The 18,671-nt window shown below is 51.7% G+C and overlaps 1 protein-coding gene across 1 annotated transcript; it reads right to left on the reverse strand.

Moving 5' to 3' along the window:
* Positions 1–24: 24 nt before the first annotated feature.
* CSUI_001296 (arginyl-trna synthetase) lies at positions 25–15,583 on the reverse strand. The gene is made up of 16 exons (XM_068061502.1): positions 13,847–15,583; positions 12,627–13,049; positions 11,630–11,757; positions 10,948–11,193; positions 10,543–10,664; positions 9,523–9,733; positions 8,245–8,544; positions 7,268–7,333; positions 6,339–6,684; positions 5,123–5,558; positions 4,273–4,400; positions 3,773–3,909; positions 2,688–2,786; positions 2,018–2,111; positions 1,264–1,352; positions 25–774 (listed from the first exon to the last, which is right to left on the reverse strand). The coding sequence occupies exons 1-16, from the start codon at positions 14,238–14,240 to the stop codon at positions 595–597; spliced, it is 3,399 nt and encodes a 1,132-aa protein (XP_067926525.1). The 5' UTR covers positions 14,241–15,583; the 3' UTR covers positions 25–594.
* Between the last annotated feature and the right edge of the window lie 3,088 nt (positions 15,584–18,671).

An 18,671-nucleotide genomic window follows, 5' to 3' on the forward strand; every position in this document is an offset into this window, starting at 1 on the left:
ACAGAGCCAGTTTTTTGAAAGCCGTTGCACTTCGCGTATCCCTTGCTACGCGGCACACTACTAGTGGTACTCGAAAGCTGGTCCTCTTCTTACCACTTCCGTTGCTAGGCAAATCGAAGACCGTCAGCCGGACAGCCGCAACCAGACGAATCTCATCTCATGCTCAGGGCCGCCCCCCCAATAAACCGAATAAACATGAGTAGGGAAAATGGTCGTCACCAGGACCCATACGGAGTTGAAGCTGTCTAGACTGAAACTACACAAGGAAAAATCTTCCTTCCAGCCGAAGGTCCCGTTACCTTCAGAGCAATGTCCACCAGGCAGGCTGTCTCATCACCACCGAAGAGCGGTGACGGCCTCGCAGTGCTGGGGGCCACGCCAAAATGCATCGACAGCATAAAACGCTCGAGAGTTCCCTTCCCGCCTTCCACCTGATTGACAAGATGGGCTGAGTTCCGCGTCTGAAACGGACGAGGGGGCGCAACGTGAGGAGAGTCTTTTTAAAACGTGGGACGAGTATATACATTGATACGTCCTTCTGCCGACATGAAAACAAGTGCGCGATACCGTTCAGCCACGCCAGTGCCAGGCTTCTTATTGTGCCTTGTTTCCAACGATTGTTTGGTCGCCGACCGGCATCGCCTCATTGGCTGTACTGTCTGTTGGAGAGTCCAATCGCGTCAAAAAATCTACTCCCCCACCCTTTTGCAACAGCTGAAGCAGCTTTGCCACTCCTTCCAAGGCAAGCTTCGTGTATTCCTCCGTTCGCCGAGCCTGTTGGCACAGACAACGGACAGTGCGACAAACGACTGGAAAAAACCTGACACAATGTTTTCTTCAGCCGCCTCAGAATCGCCGGGGAGAGCGAGAGACGGAAAGGGCGGATTGACAGCTGGAACGGAGCTAACTCAATTCTTTCACACCACGCACTGATCACTCCAGATTTCAACTTCATTTTCCGAACCAGGGGCACCTAACGAGCCCCTCTGAAACACGCCAAAGAGAGAGACGAGCACCACATTGAGCAGGTTCTCCGACTGCCTGCACGCGGTTCTCCTGTGCGCTGGGCAGGCCTGGTCCGGTCGGGAGTCAAGCGTCGACTAGATTACACTGCATTCCAAATAAACTCCTGCGGCCCGAGACGCCACAAGCCGACTCAACAGCTGGGCTCTCATCTACCACAGCCGACTGCGGTTCGAGACTATAAGCTCCCGCTTCCCATGCGACAGCGCTGCAGACCGGGGTGACGAAACCGAAACCTACGGCATGAAGTTGGCTGACGAGCTCATCCCTCCTCAACATGATATTGAAATGCTCCAGTAGCTCTTCGTCTGAGCGGGGAAGGGCTCGGCCTGGTAGAAGCAAGAAATACACAACAAAGACACGTGCATACGCACGTATACCTCAGTTTACCATGATAAAGCACAGATATGATAGGTGACCGCACCCGACAGACGCCCACATTCTACTAACCCTGAACTCCGCCACACCGTTCCACGCGGACCAGGAAAGGAAAGCGACGACCTCGGAAAAAGCTTTTTGAAGGAACCACGAACTGTGGGTGAGGAGAGCCTCCCGTGACTTGCACGAGGGGAGTGGTACCGCAACTAAGGGTCCCGAGCATCTCTACGTCCCTGACTTGTGTACAAGATAAAACCCTCTTTCGGCTCGTCGGTGGGCATTCCCTCGATCGCTACCCGTGAAGCGGACGCACAGGGTAGAAGAGTTATGAGAAAGGACAGATAGACGGGTTCACAGAGATAGTGGTCGTAGAGCAATCCTCTACGGTTAGAACAAAGATGTTGAAGCATGCGGGAACCGCGCTAACAACATTTGCACTGTTTCATCGGTATGCAAGACTTGTGGTTCTCCCGTGAAAAGGAGGAAGGCAGGGAATCAAAAATAAAAAGAACGCAGCAGCGACGAAAGGTCTAACAAAACGGCGGCACGCGTTTCGAGTAGTACAACTCCAGTCCAGGCCCTGCTGCGGCTCACAGCAGAAGGGACAAATCCTTACCAACAGAAGCACGTTCGCAAAGCAATTGTTCCTGGAGAGTTCGCTCTAGATCACTCTCGCAAGTGATCATGTACTTATCTTCCGCAGCCAGATGCTGTTACAACACAGGCACCACACCAAACACACAAATACACTTTTTCATGCAGCCAGGCTTACTCGTTCAAGGCGTACAGAGAGAACTTCACGAAGAATCTTTTTATTTTTTAGCTCCACCCGTTGCACGCCGCACAACAGGCACGTATGCTCCCGAATTCTGAGTAACCGAAACTCCGCAGAGTGATGATCAGGGAGGCTACCGTGTCGAGTCCCCGGCTTTTCATCGCCTGCTCGCGGCGGAGACGTGTAATAGAACAGGAGCAACACACTACGCGGGCAGCAGACGACACAGGAGAAGGTACATAAGCGACTGGCCGGGCATCGTAACGACTCGTGTGCACACGAAGAGCTGCTTTTCCTTTGAATGCTTCCCTTGCCTGACGGGTACTACTGCTACTGCTGAATCGCATACTTTCTTTTGCGAGGCATTGAGTATCTGCACACTTACTCACAGATACATCTCAATATAAAGATAAACGGTTTGCACGCTTCCTGACAAGCTTCACCAACGACAGAAGCACAATGTTGTGCCGCGACGCCTATTCTACATACCTGAGCACCCTGAACGGCTTACCATGCTTTTATCCTTGATGTCTTTGACGAAGTGCATGTACAGCTTCGTTGTCATAGGGGCTAAAAGCAGCATTCTCACTACCCAAAACTGGATCCGGACCTGCAGAGTTCATTACATCACACGCGAAACTATGTGGGAAATGCTGAAGTTTGTCTCCGCGCAGAGAAGCCGCGAATGCGAACAACTCCTCTCCGATGCGCTGGAGCGCCCGAATTCACAACATCCTGGCTTGCGATCACCAGGAACCCAGCTTGTTCTATACAGGCGTGTTGTTGTGCCGTTGGAATGTGGAGCTCCTTCCACCAGGATGCTGCAGAGAAAGTCTCTGCTAGCTATAAAGAATAACTCATCAGTTTGTACTCCTGTGGAACAGATACGTCCGAACCCGCGGTGGCCAAGGACCGCGTATGTCTAGCTTCCTGTTGAAGGCATTTTGAGAGACGCACCCCACGCCACCGACTTCTGCGGTCTCCCGCGCGCGGACCCTTCCTCGCCCCTCCCCGGAAGAGAATGTTCAGCTACTCCATTCTTCGTACTCTCACTCTTGTTATCACGACAACTTCCTTCTTGTTCGCCCTGTCCTTTCTGTGTTCTTTCTCTTTCTCTCTCCTAGTTACAGCTGGCAACCTCTTTCTCTTCTGTCAGACCCACGACGAGGTTACAACCAGTCCCAACCCCCTACTGTAACTGATCTGTATTACTCACACCTTCAAGAGTTCTGGCTAGTATCCCTCTTTGCCCGGCCAATGACCCGAGTGTCCTCTCGTCAGTGTAGCGGCACTACATCGTGCTGCTGATCGGGAGGCATCCGAAGATGTCTACGCGTATTTAAAAACACGTATAGAACGGATGCACCTCGCAAGGGAAAAAATGCTTTTCTGCAGTGTTAGCTCCGACAGTACCATGGAGTTCAAGCCATCAACAGCGTAGATTGATGAGATTTGTTTAGACGAATACCCGCGCGTAAGTACTATGACCACCCCGCGGAGCGAAGACGCGCTCTAGCAGAGACCGTTAACTCACGCAGCAGTAAAGGCTGCGAGACTCTTCATCCTCTTGGACTTCCCCTAGTCACTCCGTCTTACTTCCTCATGAATCATACTATTGGGAGCCCCTGCGCCGCCTCTGTCGTTTCTCGCATAGATATCCGCAATCCCCAAGCGCTGCTTGCGCATTGCCAGAGAGTCCTTCACATGTTGAGTCACCTCCACCATCATCGACCCTGCGCAGTCGGACAACACATTTCAACCACACACCCACGTAAGATACGACTGAAGAGTGAGCTTGTAGATCTAAACGAATCCCCGCCTCCGGTCAAACAGAAAAACAAAACTCCATGGAAATCAGTACGAACTCATAATAAACTTCTAATTCGATTTGCAATCCAAGGACAGAGTAACACCACGTTCGTGCTCTGTCTGCTTGGTGCAGGAAGACAGTGGTCCGTACCTCACAGCCGGGGTACTTGGCTACATCACTGCCCCACCCACTGTAGGATATCTAGCCAGGTTGACCGTCACCTGAAAAAGCATACCACGACATTCAGCAAATGTGTCGGAGTCGCATCGGGAAATGTATTACACACCTCCAAGAAAGTCGCTTTCGAAACGCTTGCATCCATCGAAAAAGTCTTCAATCATTTCAAAGTGAATTGCATGCGTCTGCTCGAAAATCAACTCCCTCATCGCTTGAGCACACTCTAGTGCCTTTTTCCTAGGATTCAGAAACAGGGACACAAAGGAAGAAGTGGATGTCTTGCAAAACAACGTTGGTGTCTATTCATCTCCTCCCGCTTCAGACGAATATAAGGGCTCGCCTTTAGACACGTCAAAACCAAACCCCAGTACACGGACGACAACGCCACGAAGACTGATTCCCTCCGCACCTCGAAGAACATCGCGCTTAGGTATCACCCCAAGTATCTCCGTGTCACCATCCTTGCGACGCGACACTACTGTACACACCCCACGCAACTGCACGACAGTCAGCAATTGCATGACTTCAGTCAAAAGACAGTGGTGAGGTGCAACATGACAGCGCGCCAACAACACAGAAGACAGCAAAGAGTACACCGCAACCTAACCTCATGCATCGATCATGTACGACCACAAGCTGCGACGGTTTCATCCACGTCATTGTAAAGGCACATCTAGCCTACCCCCTTTTGAATAAAACAAGCCTAAGAGACTTCAGAAGACAGTAATACAGCTGACTAGTTCGACCGTGAAATACTACACTCTGCTCGACCGGTGACAAAACCATCTCCAGCCTACATACAGCAAAGACGGACCATAGCTCAGAAGCTTGTAGTAGTTAAGGGTCGACGGGATGGTGCTAAGGCTTCCATGCTTCCCCCCCTCTACGAGACGTCTCCGGCTTTTAATCCCGCACCCCCCCCCCGNNCCGCCCCCCCCCCCCGTCTGCCTCCGGCATACCTGCAGTACTCTTCTAGACTTTCTTCCACTTCCTCCATGAATCTATGACTGGCGACAAGGAATGCCAGTCCGCTCCGAAGATCTCCGCTTGAAACCTGTCGGTTGACTTCGGCGTTCGCGGCTTTCAGGATTCTTCGCAGCGCTGAGGCTGCCGCGCATGCAGCCAAACGTGAGAGCTGAAGAAGCCCAGCCTTCACGTTAGCTTGAAGAAGGTCTGCTACAAGGGGTTCCCAGTCTGCCTTATCAATGACGTGACGGACACTTCGCATCATCTGAAGAAGAACATGGTCGCTAAACTTCCTGTCTGGCTCAATATGAGAAATGTGGAACTTCAGCCATCGTCCTAGGTGCGTCAGAGACAGCTGGTTCAAAAGGCGTGTCTCAGCGAACTCTCCAGAGATGCGCTGAAGGGGTGTTAAGTTTGCCCGACGTGCAGCTGCAACGAAAACGTGAAGAAAACAAAGACGAGTCTCTTTTATACAGAGCCTGTGCTCATGCCCTGCCGATACGATTGCATCGCACAGGTCACCATATACTCAGACTCGGCCGAAAACATTTGCTGTGTGAAAAACAGTTTATTCATGGGCACATAGAGACTGCCCGCCCCGTCTATCTCGAATGCATTTCCTTCGTGTCCAGACAAACCTAAGACCGTGTAAGTGGCACGAAAGACCTTCGAGTGCGTATTCACGGGAAGCGCGACCGATCAAACCCAAAGCCCCGCTACCAAACCTTTGGATGCTCTTTCAGGTATGCGCTTTGGTAGGTACTGTGCACCCCACTCAACAAGACAAACGAAGACAACATACTCAACATACCACTGTGGTACACCCCACGCGACAACGGCATAGGTGGACTGGGAAATGTACCTGAGACGCGGGCCAATCACGCAGCGCCCACGCATAAACCGTACCTCACGAAGTTTTTGAGCATAGTTAACAACAGTGCTACTTGCGACAAGCAACAGGAGTCAGATAGGGGCTAGGAAGGTAAAGGAAAACCAGGAAACAAGGTGAAGTCACGACGGAGCTACGACTATCAGGAGCGCGTACGAGGACATGAAACAAAGCTTTCTCTAGATTGCTACGGGCGAACCAAAACTCCCTCTATCCAACACAGAAAAGACGTGTTTCACTAGTATGATTCCTTCACAAGCCGCTGCTTTAACTGTCTCCTGTACCGTCTCGTCCACAATGTACACAATGAATGTCCTTACCATTCTGTGCATGTCGCTCCACCTCCCCTACAACGGCATCTAAAAACAATTCGTCCAATGAAACGACTACCTCCGGGCTCTGGGGATTGATAGATGACCTCAAGTCGGGGCCAAGCAAAACCTTAACGACTGCTTCACTCTTCTCCTCAGCGGAGACAACATCTGCGTTTGCCTCATCGAACAAGCCGCCGTCTTTACCTTCCCCCCCTGTTCCAGAGTGACTGAGCGAAGGTGAAAGCTTCAGGCTAATCAGCTCGACAGGCTGAAGACCGACCCAGCCATCAGGACGATAGTACCGATGCCAACAACGAAATCCCGCGGGGGGAGGATTAGAGGGATGAACATGCTGTAGAGAGAGGAGCAGCAAACAAAACGCCTTCATGAAGAAGCTACTCGCTCTGAGATGTCCTCCCTGTGTCTTCTTGTCACGGTTTCTACCGATCGAGACTCTTGAACTATACCCGCGCGAGATGGCAACTTTCTGTCTCAGAGAAAGAGGAAAAAAAGAACAGACTGAACAGGACGAAATGACCCTTCATATCCTGCCCGGAACATGTTTGCCTTTCCGCTATCTGCAGATGTCAGTCTTGTGTGGCAATCCAACCGCACACGACGGTAAGCTGACGTTTACACATCCGCAGAGATGTTCATTCAGTCATAGTCGTATGCGTTTATTGTACGGACAGTTAATTGTATGTTAGTTCCTACATCATGAGAATGAGGCTACCCAAGGAACGTGTGTACGTGAAAAAAAGAAGGATCTTTTTTGCACAATTTGAGCCAAATAGAACGTTCGAGACAACAGACGTGCCGGAAGAAAGTATACAGCGAAGCACCATATCTCGTCTGTGCGTGACTGAGTCACTGAGGTATCTCGAACCATCCCGAGAAATCTTTACTCCCCGTCGACAGCTTGAGCGGAGCCCTACCGTCTGCAGCGGAAGAAGAACTGCAAGGCGCTGACGATCCACAGTCTTGAACTGAGACTGTTCCCCCTGTAAAACATCGTCACCCACACGCGACATCTTTCCCAAAGCTTAACCAACGCAGATGGAGGTCGATCTACCTCTTGACAATTTTTCATTACCTCGAGTCCAGGCATTAGTCCCAGAAAACAATGAGCTCGAAAACATCGGAAAACGACGAAGCCCCGCATCAAGGTGTCGCTCTGTGTGGAAGAGGCTTCCCTCGTTGACGTACCGTCAGATAAAGAATTTTTTATAAGTAAATAACGACAAACAAACAGGTAGATAGATCGAAGATTGATAGACACAGTGAAGATAGATAGACAACGACAGTGAATCTCCTGGTCAACTGACTTCAAGCAGCACGTTGCGACAGCTGTATTCCGAAACGGTAGTCAGCAGGGAGAAAGCTGTTCCGTGAACACTTGCCCGCCCCTGTAGGTCAGCTTCATGCTGACCTACAGGTTCACAACGGGACTCTCAATGCACCAAGGAACAGATCGTCCGTAACTCAACGGTACACGAGAAGCGTACACTAAGTACCAATAGAATACACACAAGAGATCGCCCACAGGAGCTGAGTGTTAGGTCATTAAAAACGAAGCGACTCCGTTTTTCCAAATACATGCCACTCTGCACACAAGTTCCTACACAGCTCATCTTCACACAACAGCGTCGCCTTCTGTCCCCTCTCCCACCCCCCTTCCCAGTGTAGCTACATGTCTATCTTACACGACACATTCAGCAATCTGCGTACGCATCTCCCCCAACGCGTGTTCTGGATTCACTCATGTACCACTTCATGTTTCTAGAAACATCCGAATATACACTGCCTCCCGTACGACAGGAACCTTTCGGAAAGTTTCTTCTGTCTGGTCCATTCCGAGAGAAAAAGGCTTAGTGAGAGTTCGTCTGAGTAGTGTCGTTCTCCGTTCACTCACGTGAGACTGCCCTGTGCGAAAGTAGAATGTGACTGTCGCTTCCTTAGACGGCGCCCCCGAAAGTTTGGAAGGCTCTCCACCTTCGCCGTCACCCCCGGCGCCGCTATTGCTCGCCCCAGCATCTCCCGCCCCGCCTGCTGCTGTCTGCTCAGCACTCGCTGCTCCTGCAGCGATGCCATCTGGTACACTTTGGACAAGACCAAACATATTTGTCTCATCCTTCGAAAGAATGTACCGAACGATCTGGCCCGGCTGCATAACAACACGACCATCTGGGCCTGTGAGGGGCGCTAGGCTTTCCTGTGAAGAAGAGAAAGCAACAGAAGCAGAAAACAGAACTCGTCGTTAGCCACGGCGAAGGAAGAAAAATGAGCGAAGGTGTCGGTATGGGTACTGTGAAGATTTTTGACGGCTTTGTACAACTGCTTGATACACCAGTGTGTCTCGTTGAGACGCATGAATCAGCTCTTGCAAGTAGCAAGGAGACAGAGCTTACGAATGAGGGAGACAGATGGTAACTGACAGTAAAAATGTCAATCAGTACGTCTAAGACCTACTGTATGAAAAAGAAAATGGAAGCCACACGGTTATGAGAACAGCGAATAAGCTCTGCCAATGTAGTCCATCCTGCTACACGCAGCCGTCTTTATAGAAAACAAAGAAACGAAGACACACTCTTCATGCTTCTTCAAACTGGGCAGGACAGGCAGGGTACTGAAAACTTTCAACCTGAAAAGCATTGCAGCCAGTACCTCTAGATCACTCCTCCGGAAATGGTTCTCCGCATCTTTCTGTTGGGAAAGACAGACACACGGACATTCAGTCTACTTGTTGCCGTCAGATTAGCTGATGTAGCTGTCTTGCACGGCAGGGATGAAAAGACGTCGACGAGCGAACTTACAGTGATCGTGACAGAGCAGAGACACAGGGGGCACCCGGCAGTCCGCAATGCTGATATTCCGGCGAAAAAAACGAAAGGCTCGAAACACCAGCGGAGAAAAGTGCAATGCTTCTGCTCGAGGATCCAAAGGCATTCGCAGAGGAGACCGCATAGACTGTGAATACCAAGGGGGGAAGGCAGTAAGCAGAGAAGTACACGGGAATATCGGTTCTTCCGGAGAAGAGAGGGCGACTGAGACAAGACAACATTACAGTTAGATGTGGTTTCTAGAGAGAGTTCATGAGCTGCAATAAATACACATACACAGATACGGTGACCAATATGTGCGCGGTAGGTAACACGTCGTGAGTCGCATAGCCGTCCTTGTATGCTGTTACCGATATCTTATCGAGGAAGTCGGTCGCATAATGTTCAGGGAAAAGCTCGCATGCAAGTCGATGGCCTCCTTCCAAGTTGTCGCGTAGATTCCCTCCGTAGGCCTGAAGAAAGTCATCGCCGCTATTTGGCAAGCGGATAATTGTGTAGTTCCCTGTCACGAGTTCCGTAACCGTTTGCACGAGTTCCCGCAAGTAGAGCTTAATGAATTCCCTGAACAAGTTGGTGTAGCAGAACAAGTTCAACATGACCGCCCCCCGAACACCGTCCGCTGATTGACAAATCCGGCTCTACCACAAAAGAAACCTGGGACAACCATGCTCGCAAGTCTGTTCCCCTGCATGCATCTATCTACGTATACATACATATACTTCAGCTTCACAATACACCGTTTCCTCTACGTTCAGAAAACGTAATATGCGACCTTCGTCTCTTGGAAGCTACCAGGGAAGGCAAAATCCCACACGTATGATCATGACACAGGCGACGAGTATACGCTAAAGAACGAGAATCTAGTTTTGCGTTAGAACTTCGCGTTGCTTGGTTAGTAGGACGTAGAAACACATGACGCGTACTCAGAGAGAAAGTACGCTTGGTGCTTATTGGTTTGACGGCCCTCATTGGTATACACAAGTATACCCTGGCGGTAGCAAGTAACCAAAGAACGGGAAGAAAGCAGGCGATGGAAGACGACACATCCAACGCTAGAATCACAGACCACATGCATGCGAAGTCCATGCTGTCCTCTGAAAGAAACCCTTACCCTAGAATGTAGTGACGGCCTTATCGCCTTCATGTAACAGGCATGACCAATGCAAAAGCACAACCTGAATTTCGGCAGAACGCAAGTTGTGTGTTCCTGGGGAAACACATGCATCTCCCCTTACACTCGTTCCGCCACGGATCTGTGGAATACCGAATGAATGAAAGCGCCATCACTGTCTTTTTTCCGTGAAGAGATGCACGGAGAGCGTTTACCTCCGGTGTCTGACTCCTGGATGAGGGAGCAGTTTCGGTCTTACCTGCACGACTGCGGTGTATGACCAGACAACTGGTCTTCCAAATCTGCAATTATTTTCTGCATCTCGCGACGCTTTCTGACTAAGCGCCGCTCTAGAAGGCCTAGCTGGTCGCTAAGCAGACCCTGAGCAGAAAGAGCACATCCCCCCGGCGATGAAGGGAGACTAAAGTAAGTGTGCTGGTGCAGGACGACGAGGAGGCTTTCATTCCAGCGACGCGTCGAAGTATGGTATCATCGCACCTCGCTGCTCTTGAAGATATATCTGCCTGGATATATGTAGCTAGCTGACGCGGCCGCCGAGGAAAGTAGGGAGGGGCGCCCACGGGAGCCGCCTGGAACCAGTACACAGCAGATGTACTGTGCGGTTGAGGGTGAAGCTCTGTTAGACATTTCTTTGCCCTCTTACTTGAAACTTCGAATTGAGTTCCTTCTTGAACCGGACAGGACTAAAAAACTCCATAAGTGTTTTGGTTTGCTGCGAGTTTGCGCCCGCTTCGAAAGAGTTCAACAGCTCTCGGACGGTCCTACCGCCGTCCTCCATTTGTCGATTCATGGCAGCCCTTTTGGCTGCAAAATCGTTCTGGTCTTTCTCTTCAATTGAAAGAGAGAAGAGCTCGAGAAGGAATAGAGGTAACGGCGCGCCTGTCGAGTCCTGGACAGGTACGTCAATTCCACATACACACTCGGGAAGGGTGCAGAGACGCTTCACCCGTTTAAGCGACATCAGCACTAGAAACGACGTTGTTGGCGAGACCAGGCATGGTACGGGAGCGAAGGGTCCAAGACGCGGACGCGTATCCGCTTGAACCGCGTCGGTGCCCATGCAGCTCACATACAGACACATAATCAGCAGTCAGGTGAACAGACGCTAGTACATACGCAGGCATCGGACTATCGAAACGACGTTGGTATGTGTTACACTGCACAGTCTACCCCGACACTCCGTACACATACACGTGTACGTATACAGATATAGCCAGGATATAGATAGGTAGCTTCCCCCGAAGAAAATGCGTGACGAATGTGTATGACGGACTATTGCCCTGCAGCAGGAATAGGGCAAGTAGAGCGCTGTCAAGACTTCTTACCTTCACGGCTCGCTTGAAGACTCGCTCAAGTAGCTGTGCCTGAGTGCGGATGTCGCTTCGTTCGTTGGTCAAGAATTCCCTCGCTCGGGTCCCTACCACCACAGTTTGACGAGGAGTGAGACCTAGACCTGACACAATATAACCGCAGCGGACAACAGGAACTAGCAGCCTAGTTTCTATAGGCGTCCTACGTTGCTTGAAAGAAAGAAGACGACACGAGCTCGTACGGCCGTTAGGTAAAGCCATCAGTTACGGAGTCACTCAAGACAACAGCCGCAGACAACTGCGACTTTATCGAGAAATAGCACAAGCGAAAAGCCCGGAGAGAGGCTACCCGTCAGCCCTGCAGAACGACACCGGGTATTATTTGAATAAAGAAGAGTCTTGCATCACATTATACTCTACAAGAGGCAGTCACCGCAATGAAAACTACGAAGGACGGTCTTGAGAACATAACCGAACCTCTGACACGACGAGAACAACGTAGCACCCTCAGACGTTTTCGCTCCGACACGAGAGTGTCCTTAAGAATCGCGCGTGATCGAAGTATGTGGTTCAACAAAGGGAACGACGGATGCCCTGAGGGGGGGACTAGGAAAGAAATACCGACGATACACTCAAGATGTCTCCGACAGCGAAGGGAAGACTTGCATAAGTCAGTCAGGACACATTTTAAAGATACCTATTCCACAAGGAGGAAAAGGAGAGATTCCCTGGGCTCCTCATATAGCCTTGGTAGGTTCAGAACGATAAATCTCCATTTCTGGCACTCTATACGACAGAAACATACGACCCCATCGCAAACTTTTACGACGCAGCTCAGTGGAAGCGACCGTCCTGGGGTGCGTTGTCCAGATATGATGACATTCCCGTGTACCGCATGCATGACTCAGGTATAAGCAGCTTACACCCACGCCTCTCCCTAGCTCCGGTAGAAAGGCCCGAAGAAGATCCAAGAGAAGAAAGACGGTTCAAGAATTGTATAGAGATCGCTTACCCGTAGGGGGAGCCGAGAGAATGAACTCTCTTAAACTCCAAGGCCAGTTGGCGGGATCATCCGAAGCTTTTTTGACGAGAATGTACAAGTCGTTGGGGTTGTTTTGGACGTACGTCCGTACCACCGACCTTGTTTGTAAAGCTCCAGCTTTACTGTCGTCTTTGATTCCGGGCAAATCAACGAAGACAGCGTGAACTCCACGCGGTACAGCTAGTTCGACTTCCAGCTCACGGGAAGAGATCTGTTCTCCTTGAGAAGACATGATATTCTTCATCCGTGCCTGAAGCTCCTGTACGCTCACCTCTTCCCCTGCTAGCCAACACTGAACTGTATCTGAGTCCGTTGGCCGTAGAACGATCACCACAGGTTGTCGAGTACCAGTATCTGTGCTGCTGTAACCAATAGGGCCCCCCATAATATAATCTGAGAGGAAACAAAGACACGAACGGTTATACACACGGACACGCTCAGACAGAAACCGAGCTCCTTTAATGAGTCCTACGCATGTACGTGAACTAGAAGAATCAAAGAGGACAATCTGACGTACATCAAGGAAATAAACCGTGCAACAACCGCCATTCCCCTCTTGATCCGGTACATACACCAGTGCATACTAAAAACACGTCACCCGTACACGGGGTAGCTTGAAAACGAACCTAGAGTCATGTCTTTTCGTGAGCTTAGAGAGGTCCGGTAAGCACAGCAAATCGCAGACTGTGAACCCTCTGGGCCTCTTACTAGAAAGGGCAAAAACAGAGGGAAAGTAGAAAACACAGACGGCAATACCGGGAAGCCGCATGCGAAGACGATCCACCCTCTCTCCAAAGTGCATGCAGATCTCTCTGTGGTACAAATGGGCCTAAAAATAACCAGCTTACACGACAGCTATAAGCAGTACAATGATGCTATGTGGAAGTATAAAGCGGGGAGCTACACGGCCTTCTATAAGCTTCATACAAGCGCTGCAGCCCCTCACGAAGAACTTGTCCACTTCACCGTTGAGTACACATAAGCAATGTGTGTCTCTCTCGCTCTCTACGAATATATGCAGAAAGCGAGCCATACTTCCACGGTATCGAAAAACCGACTGGTTGCTGCTCCACGTATGCGGAGCAAAAAGAGCTGCACGTACATACTGGGAATCAGGCGCTCATAGATATCCACGCTAACTTGCACGAATTTAAAGAACAGCGAAGAAAAACCTCAACATTTCTGCTGACCTAGAAGTGTGGTCTTCCCCATACTCTGTTGCCCAAATACAACAAGTCTCGGGATCTCGGCTTCGAGTCCTGCTAGCTTCAACAGCTGAAAACAGAGCAAGTACGCGTTATTAGCGTCTAGTGCTGCACCCCTTTTTCCGCCATCTGCGGCGTCCCCCCTTCCTTTGAGTTGGTCTACAATGGATCTGGCTTTCTCCAGGTGACTTATTGGGACATCCTCTAGAGTTTCCAGTAGACGAGGCTGTTGAGGATCATTAGCTATATCGTCCTCTTCTCCTACTGCGGTCCATACACCCGCAGACACACCCGGCGCCTTCGAAGTGGCCGAGGAGGGCAGTCTCCCGGCCGTAGGCCCAGGCGAGCCCGAGGGTTCTCGCAAACCGGAAGAGGACATGATGGCTGAAAGAGGAGAGAAAGGACAGGTCACACGAGGGAGACTACCGGGTCAAAGAAAAAGTGCTACGACTTGTTGTCGGGAAAAGAACGAGAAGAGCAGCCACAGGGCAGCTTTTCGGACTCCAGGGACCGGTTGCATCTGTCGTGAAGCGTCCGGAGTAGGTGCAGTGCCGACGTCAGCATCATGGGACGAAAAGCTGAAAGGCCTTGGCCTTAACGTGCAGACGGACTTGGAGGCCATCACCCAAAGACAATGCAGCCGAGCCCTTCATCACGGAAGATTGATGAAGAAGCAGGCGGGAGCGACGCAGCACAACGAAGACGGCCCTGCGGCCACCAGAAGGTCACGCTTGACCACGCAAATCAACAGCGGTATTCTGAACGGGGATCGGAAAAGTGCGGCAGTCGGCACGTGTACAGATCCGATTCGTTTCCGGATCTATCGTGGACTCTCCTCTCACACGGAAAAGCACCTCCGTCACCGCGTGACAGAACGATGCGACGCTCGAGATGTTCCTTCTCTACCTGCGCCACCAGGATTCGGAATGCCACTGGAAGACGAGACGAGGAAAGAACCGAGCATTCACCGAGGCTAGACTGCGATGAGTACCAAACCAACAGAGAGGACGAGGCGCGGAAAGAATACACGCGCGAATGCAAAGCATTCAAGCAAAAGCGAGATAGTGTTACACAGGAAGGGAAGGAGAGAAAAAAACTAACACCGAGCTCTCGTCCCCTGTGTTAGCAGAGCCCGACAACGATTATAACAGTCCCAGTTGGTCGCAAGACAGAAACAGGGGCGTTCATGAAGCTAAAGAAAAGCGGCACCTCGTGGGAGGTTTCAGGCTTGAGGAAAAGGAGACGGAGGCCGGAGAACAGAGACCACGGAGAGAAAAGGCACATGAACTAACCAGGGAAAAAGATGCGATACGAAAATATGAAAAAGCGGACCGAGCTTACTCTACTGCAGAAGGCCTCCGCAGGTATGTAACGCCTCATACAAAGAAGAGAGACGAAATTCATTCATCGATACTGATTCTTTCGGGGGCCTGACAAGACAGCACCGAAGAAGAGATGGCATGTGCTCAGAACACACATGCAGCAGGACGCTCTCATGCCACTGCCGACAAGGCCGGATTTCTTTTTCCCTCCATTCAGGAACTCCTCCCCACGTACTCGGAGACACATGGTACGAAGACGCACTGTTTTGGGGAAAGCAGTAGTGACTCGAAAGTCGCCTGTAGCAGGAAAGCCACAAAATCCCGTTTCACCTGCGGGCAGCCCGACTGCATGCGTGGTCTGTAAGTTGAACCGATTGATTAATACCTATCTTGCACACGTCTTCAAGCACGGACTTCCACCGTAATTCCGTGTTACGCACAATGTCGTAGCCTCAGCCATGACCGGCGTATCTTACGGAACACGCAGGAAGCAAAAGAATAACCCCCTTGTGCTGCCCTCTGTACAACAACGGGTGGAACCGGGTAGTATGGCTCGCCACTGCCTCGAACTGCGACTGCGGCTTGCTCCCTGCCGGGCCAGACTACAAATACATTATCGCTTAGAAAAGAGGGCAAACACGGGCACAGGATCGGCGCTCTGTATTGTTGGGATATTCGGAGCTCGCACACGACACTGAAAATCACTGGCTTCCACTAGCGTGCAGCTTACCACGCCTGTGAGTGTTGCTAACTGCTTTCACTGTGCCAACAAAAACAGTATCGCTCGGCTTGGAGAATCACTAATTCTCCCTCGTCAGTTCTGCAGCCGCTGTACACTCTCGCCTGCCTCTCAGCGTCTTCCCGGCCCTGCACCGGCTGCTATGGCGCTTACCGTCGCGGCACCACTGCACACACGTTAATCTCTTGCGTTACCGGTGCTGCTCCTAGACGCAGCCAGCCACATTAGTGTAGTGATTCACTGGCTGGCCACTAGCCCAGTGATGGGCAACTTGGAAGGCATATCGTCCGCCCCTTGCTAGCAACGTTACTGTAGCTGATCATTGGCTGGCTGGTAACAGGGTGGACACAGTCAACTAGACCTGCATATCGTTGCAGAAAGGGCTCTCCTCGGTCACGTATGCTGGCTTGAGTACCGCGACAGCTTGTCGGCGGCTATTCATCGTCGCCTCTGCCTTTGTGGAACAGCAGGGCCAGTGGCACTCAGCTTTCGCCTGTAGTCTGTTAGGCTGTGTGCCTCCTGTAGTACCTTTGGCCGTTCCAAAAGAAGATATCAGACCTCTTATCAATGAAGAGGCCAGCGGTTACGCTGGGGCGTTGCGCCGTGGCGATAATAGTGGACTATTTATGACGCAGTCTCGCTGTCACGGCTGCTTAGCTATCAGACCGGTAAGCGACAGAAACAGGTGTCTCCCTACCAGGGGAAGATCCCGCTGAGTACTGCAGACGTCCACCTTGTTTAGAGACGAAGTGATGATCCACGGCGTCATGCCGGTTAGGCTGCGCCAGCGCAAAGCGAAACTGACAATAGGCGGTCGGAGGAGACTCGACGCCTACCGGTGTCTCGTGCACGGACGCATGAACACTTGGCGTGACGGTACACTGCGACTGGTGCGCTCGCCCATCGCTGCTTTCCCGGCGTTTGAACTAAGAGCAACAAGCAGAGTCGCCGCCTCCTGTAGTTTCGGGGAGCAGCCTTCGAGTTCGCGATGTTATGACTTTGTCCCCACCAATCAGGAGCCCGAGCCGCGCGTCGGACAATCCAACTGCTTCGGTCACGAGATTTGTCAGTGCCTCCGAATAGCGACAGGCTCGTTACCTGGGGCGTCACACTAGGAAACACTTCCGCTGTAGAAAGGCAAGGCACGCTCACAGGCGGCTCCGCGTTGCTGGGACGTTCGGGGCCCGTATCGTGTAAATCCCGCATGAGTGTTCCAGCTCTTCTCTCCTGTGAGGTTTGGTAACTGGTTTCACTGTATCAGCAGGGACAGTGTGGCTCAACTTCAAGAAGCACTAGTTCTCCCACTTCCGGGGTCAAAACACTGTACCGTCTTCGCCCTCCTAGCAGGGTCAGCGTCTTCGTAGTACTGTAACCCCTGGGACAGCACCGCGCGTCCCGGCTACACTTCACACAAGGGAGCTCTTGGGGATACCGGTAGCACTCCTAGCTGCAGCCCGCAGCGTCATTGTAGCTGCTCACTGGCTGGTTAATAGCCGAGTGAACAAGGTCAACTTGACCTGACCGGCGTATCACCCTTAACACAGCTGCCGGGAGGGGCAGCTGCTACGAGTCTCCGGACCGCGAAGTTAGAGCTCTCTCCAATGAGACACCCGCGCAACAAACGCGTCAATGAAATGGCCCCTGAAACGAATCGCGTATGTGCTGCGTGCTCTACCACAGCTGGCTGCACCATTTCGATGTCCGTAAATGCCACTAACTGCTGCACTGGGTTGAGAATTCCTATTATTTCGACGCGCGAAACGTCGCAGGCACACGGTTCACGCAGAACATGCATTACTGGGACGTCTGGAGCTCCAGGCCGGCTCCAACTGAGAACCGGGCAACAGTCTGACCTGCACCCAGGATCCACTACAGGGGCTAAGTGGTACTGCGTACTTAGGTTCCCACGCGATCCCGGGCTACACAACTGCTCCACAGGGTGCGCAGAGGACTTCGAGCTGTTGTGTGATGCTCCACTCGTCGACCACGCCGCCAGTGTCCACCTTTTCCTCAGTACGGCGACAGTGTGTGCGGCTTCTCATCTCTCGAGGAGCCTGCTCTACCTCTGTGCTGCAGCAGTCGACGACCCCCACGTCCCTTGAAGCTTTCTCGGTGTCGATCCCAGCGGTGTGATGGCTTGGCTTGCAAGATGCCGGAGCATCCCGAGTTATGAGGCGGGCAAAGCTTCAATCTTGAGATAGTTGGATGGCCTGACTTTCTCAACGGCTATACTGTGGGAGGTACTTAGGCAATCTCCACGCATTTCGTTCGAACCCTACCGCACGGCATATCCCTACGGCACCTGCTGATTCGGGTCTTCTTTACCTACCAGCTGTCTCGCTCGCCTTCTTCTGGAGCCAGACACTGAATCCCTGTCGCTTGAACGCATAGCAGTCCGTTTGGAATGACAAACGGTTTGCTGGCTCTCCCTGTACCGCCTCAATCTGTGAAAACACTCTTTTAATTCATCATCTGCATCTTGGCGACTGACTATGACTTCCTCAAATTTTCAGAGGATCAGCAACTCAAGCTACCTGTGTTCACCGTTTTGATCTAGGTACTCAGACTCGCTTCCGCTAGTCCCGAAGCGGCCTCAGACATCTACGCACTCACCACTGCGCGAGTAAAGTGTCCATCTGCACTCCGTCGTGCTCGGGACGCAGATTTGGTTACACGCCCGACTACAATCACCCCGGCGCCGTCGAGCACCGGGCTTCCGGTTTCTGCTCCCTCGTCGAAATCTGAACGA

This window comes from Cystoisospora suis (assembly GCF_002600585.1).
Source record: "Cystoisospora suis strain Wien I chromosome Unknown contig_507, whole genome shotgun sequence".
NCBI classification, from domain to species: domain Eukaryota; phylum Apicomplexa; class Conoidasida; order Eucoccidiorida; family Sarcocystidae; genus Cystoisospora; species Cystoisospora suis.

Bases quoted from the DNA above. Each gene is read 5' to 3' on its own strand.
- CSUI_001296 (XM_068061502.1), bottom strand. From the start codon at position 14,240: ATGTCCTCTTCCGGTTTGCGAGAACCCTCGGGCTCGCCTGGGCCTACG. The intron at 9,734-10,542 runs GTAAGACCGAAA...CAACTTGTTCAG, and splicing joins CATACACCGCAGTCGTGCAG to GGAATTCATTAAGCTCTACT. The intron at 4,401-5,122 runs GTATGCCGGAGG...TCTGAATCCTAG, and splicing joins AGTCTAGAAGAGTACTGCAG to GAAAAAGGCACTAGAGTGTG.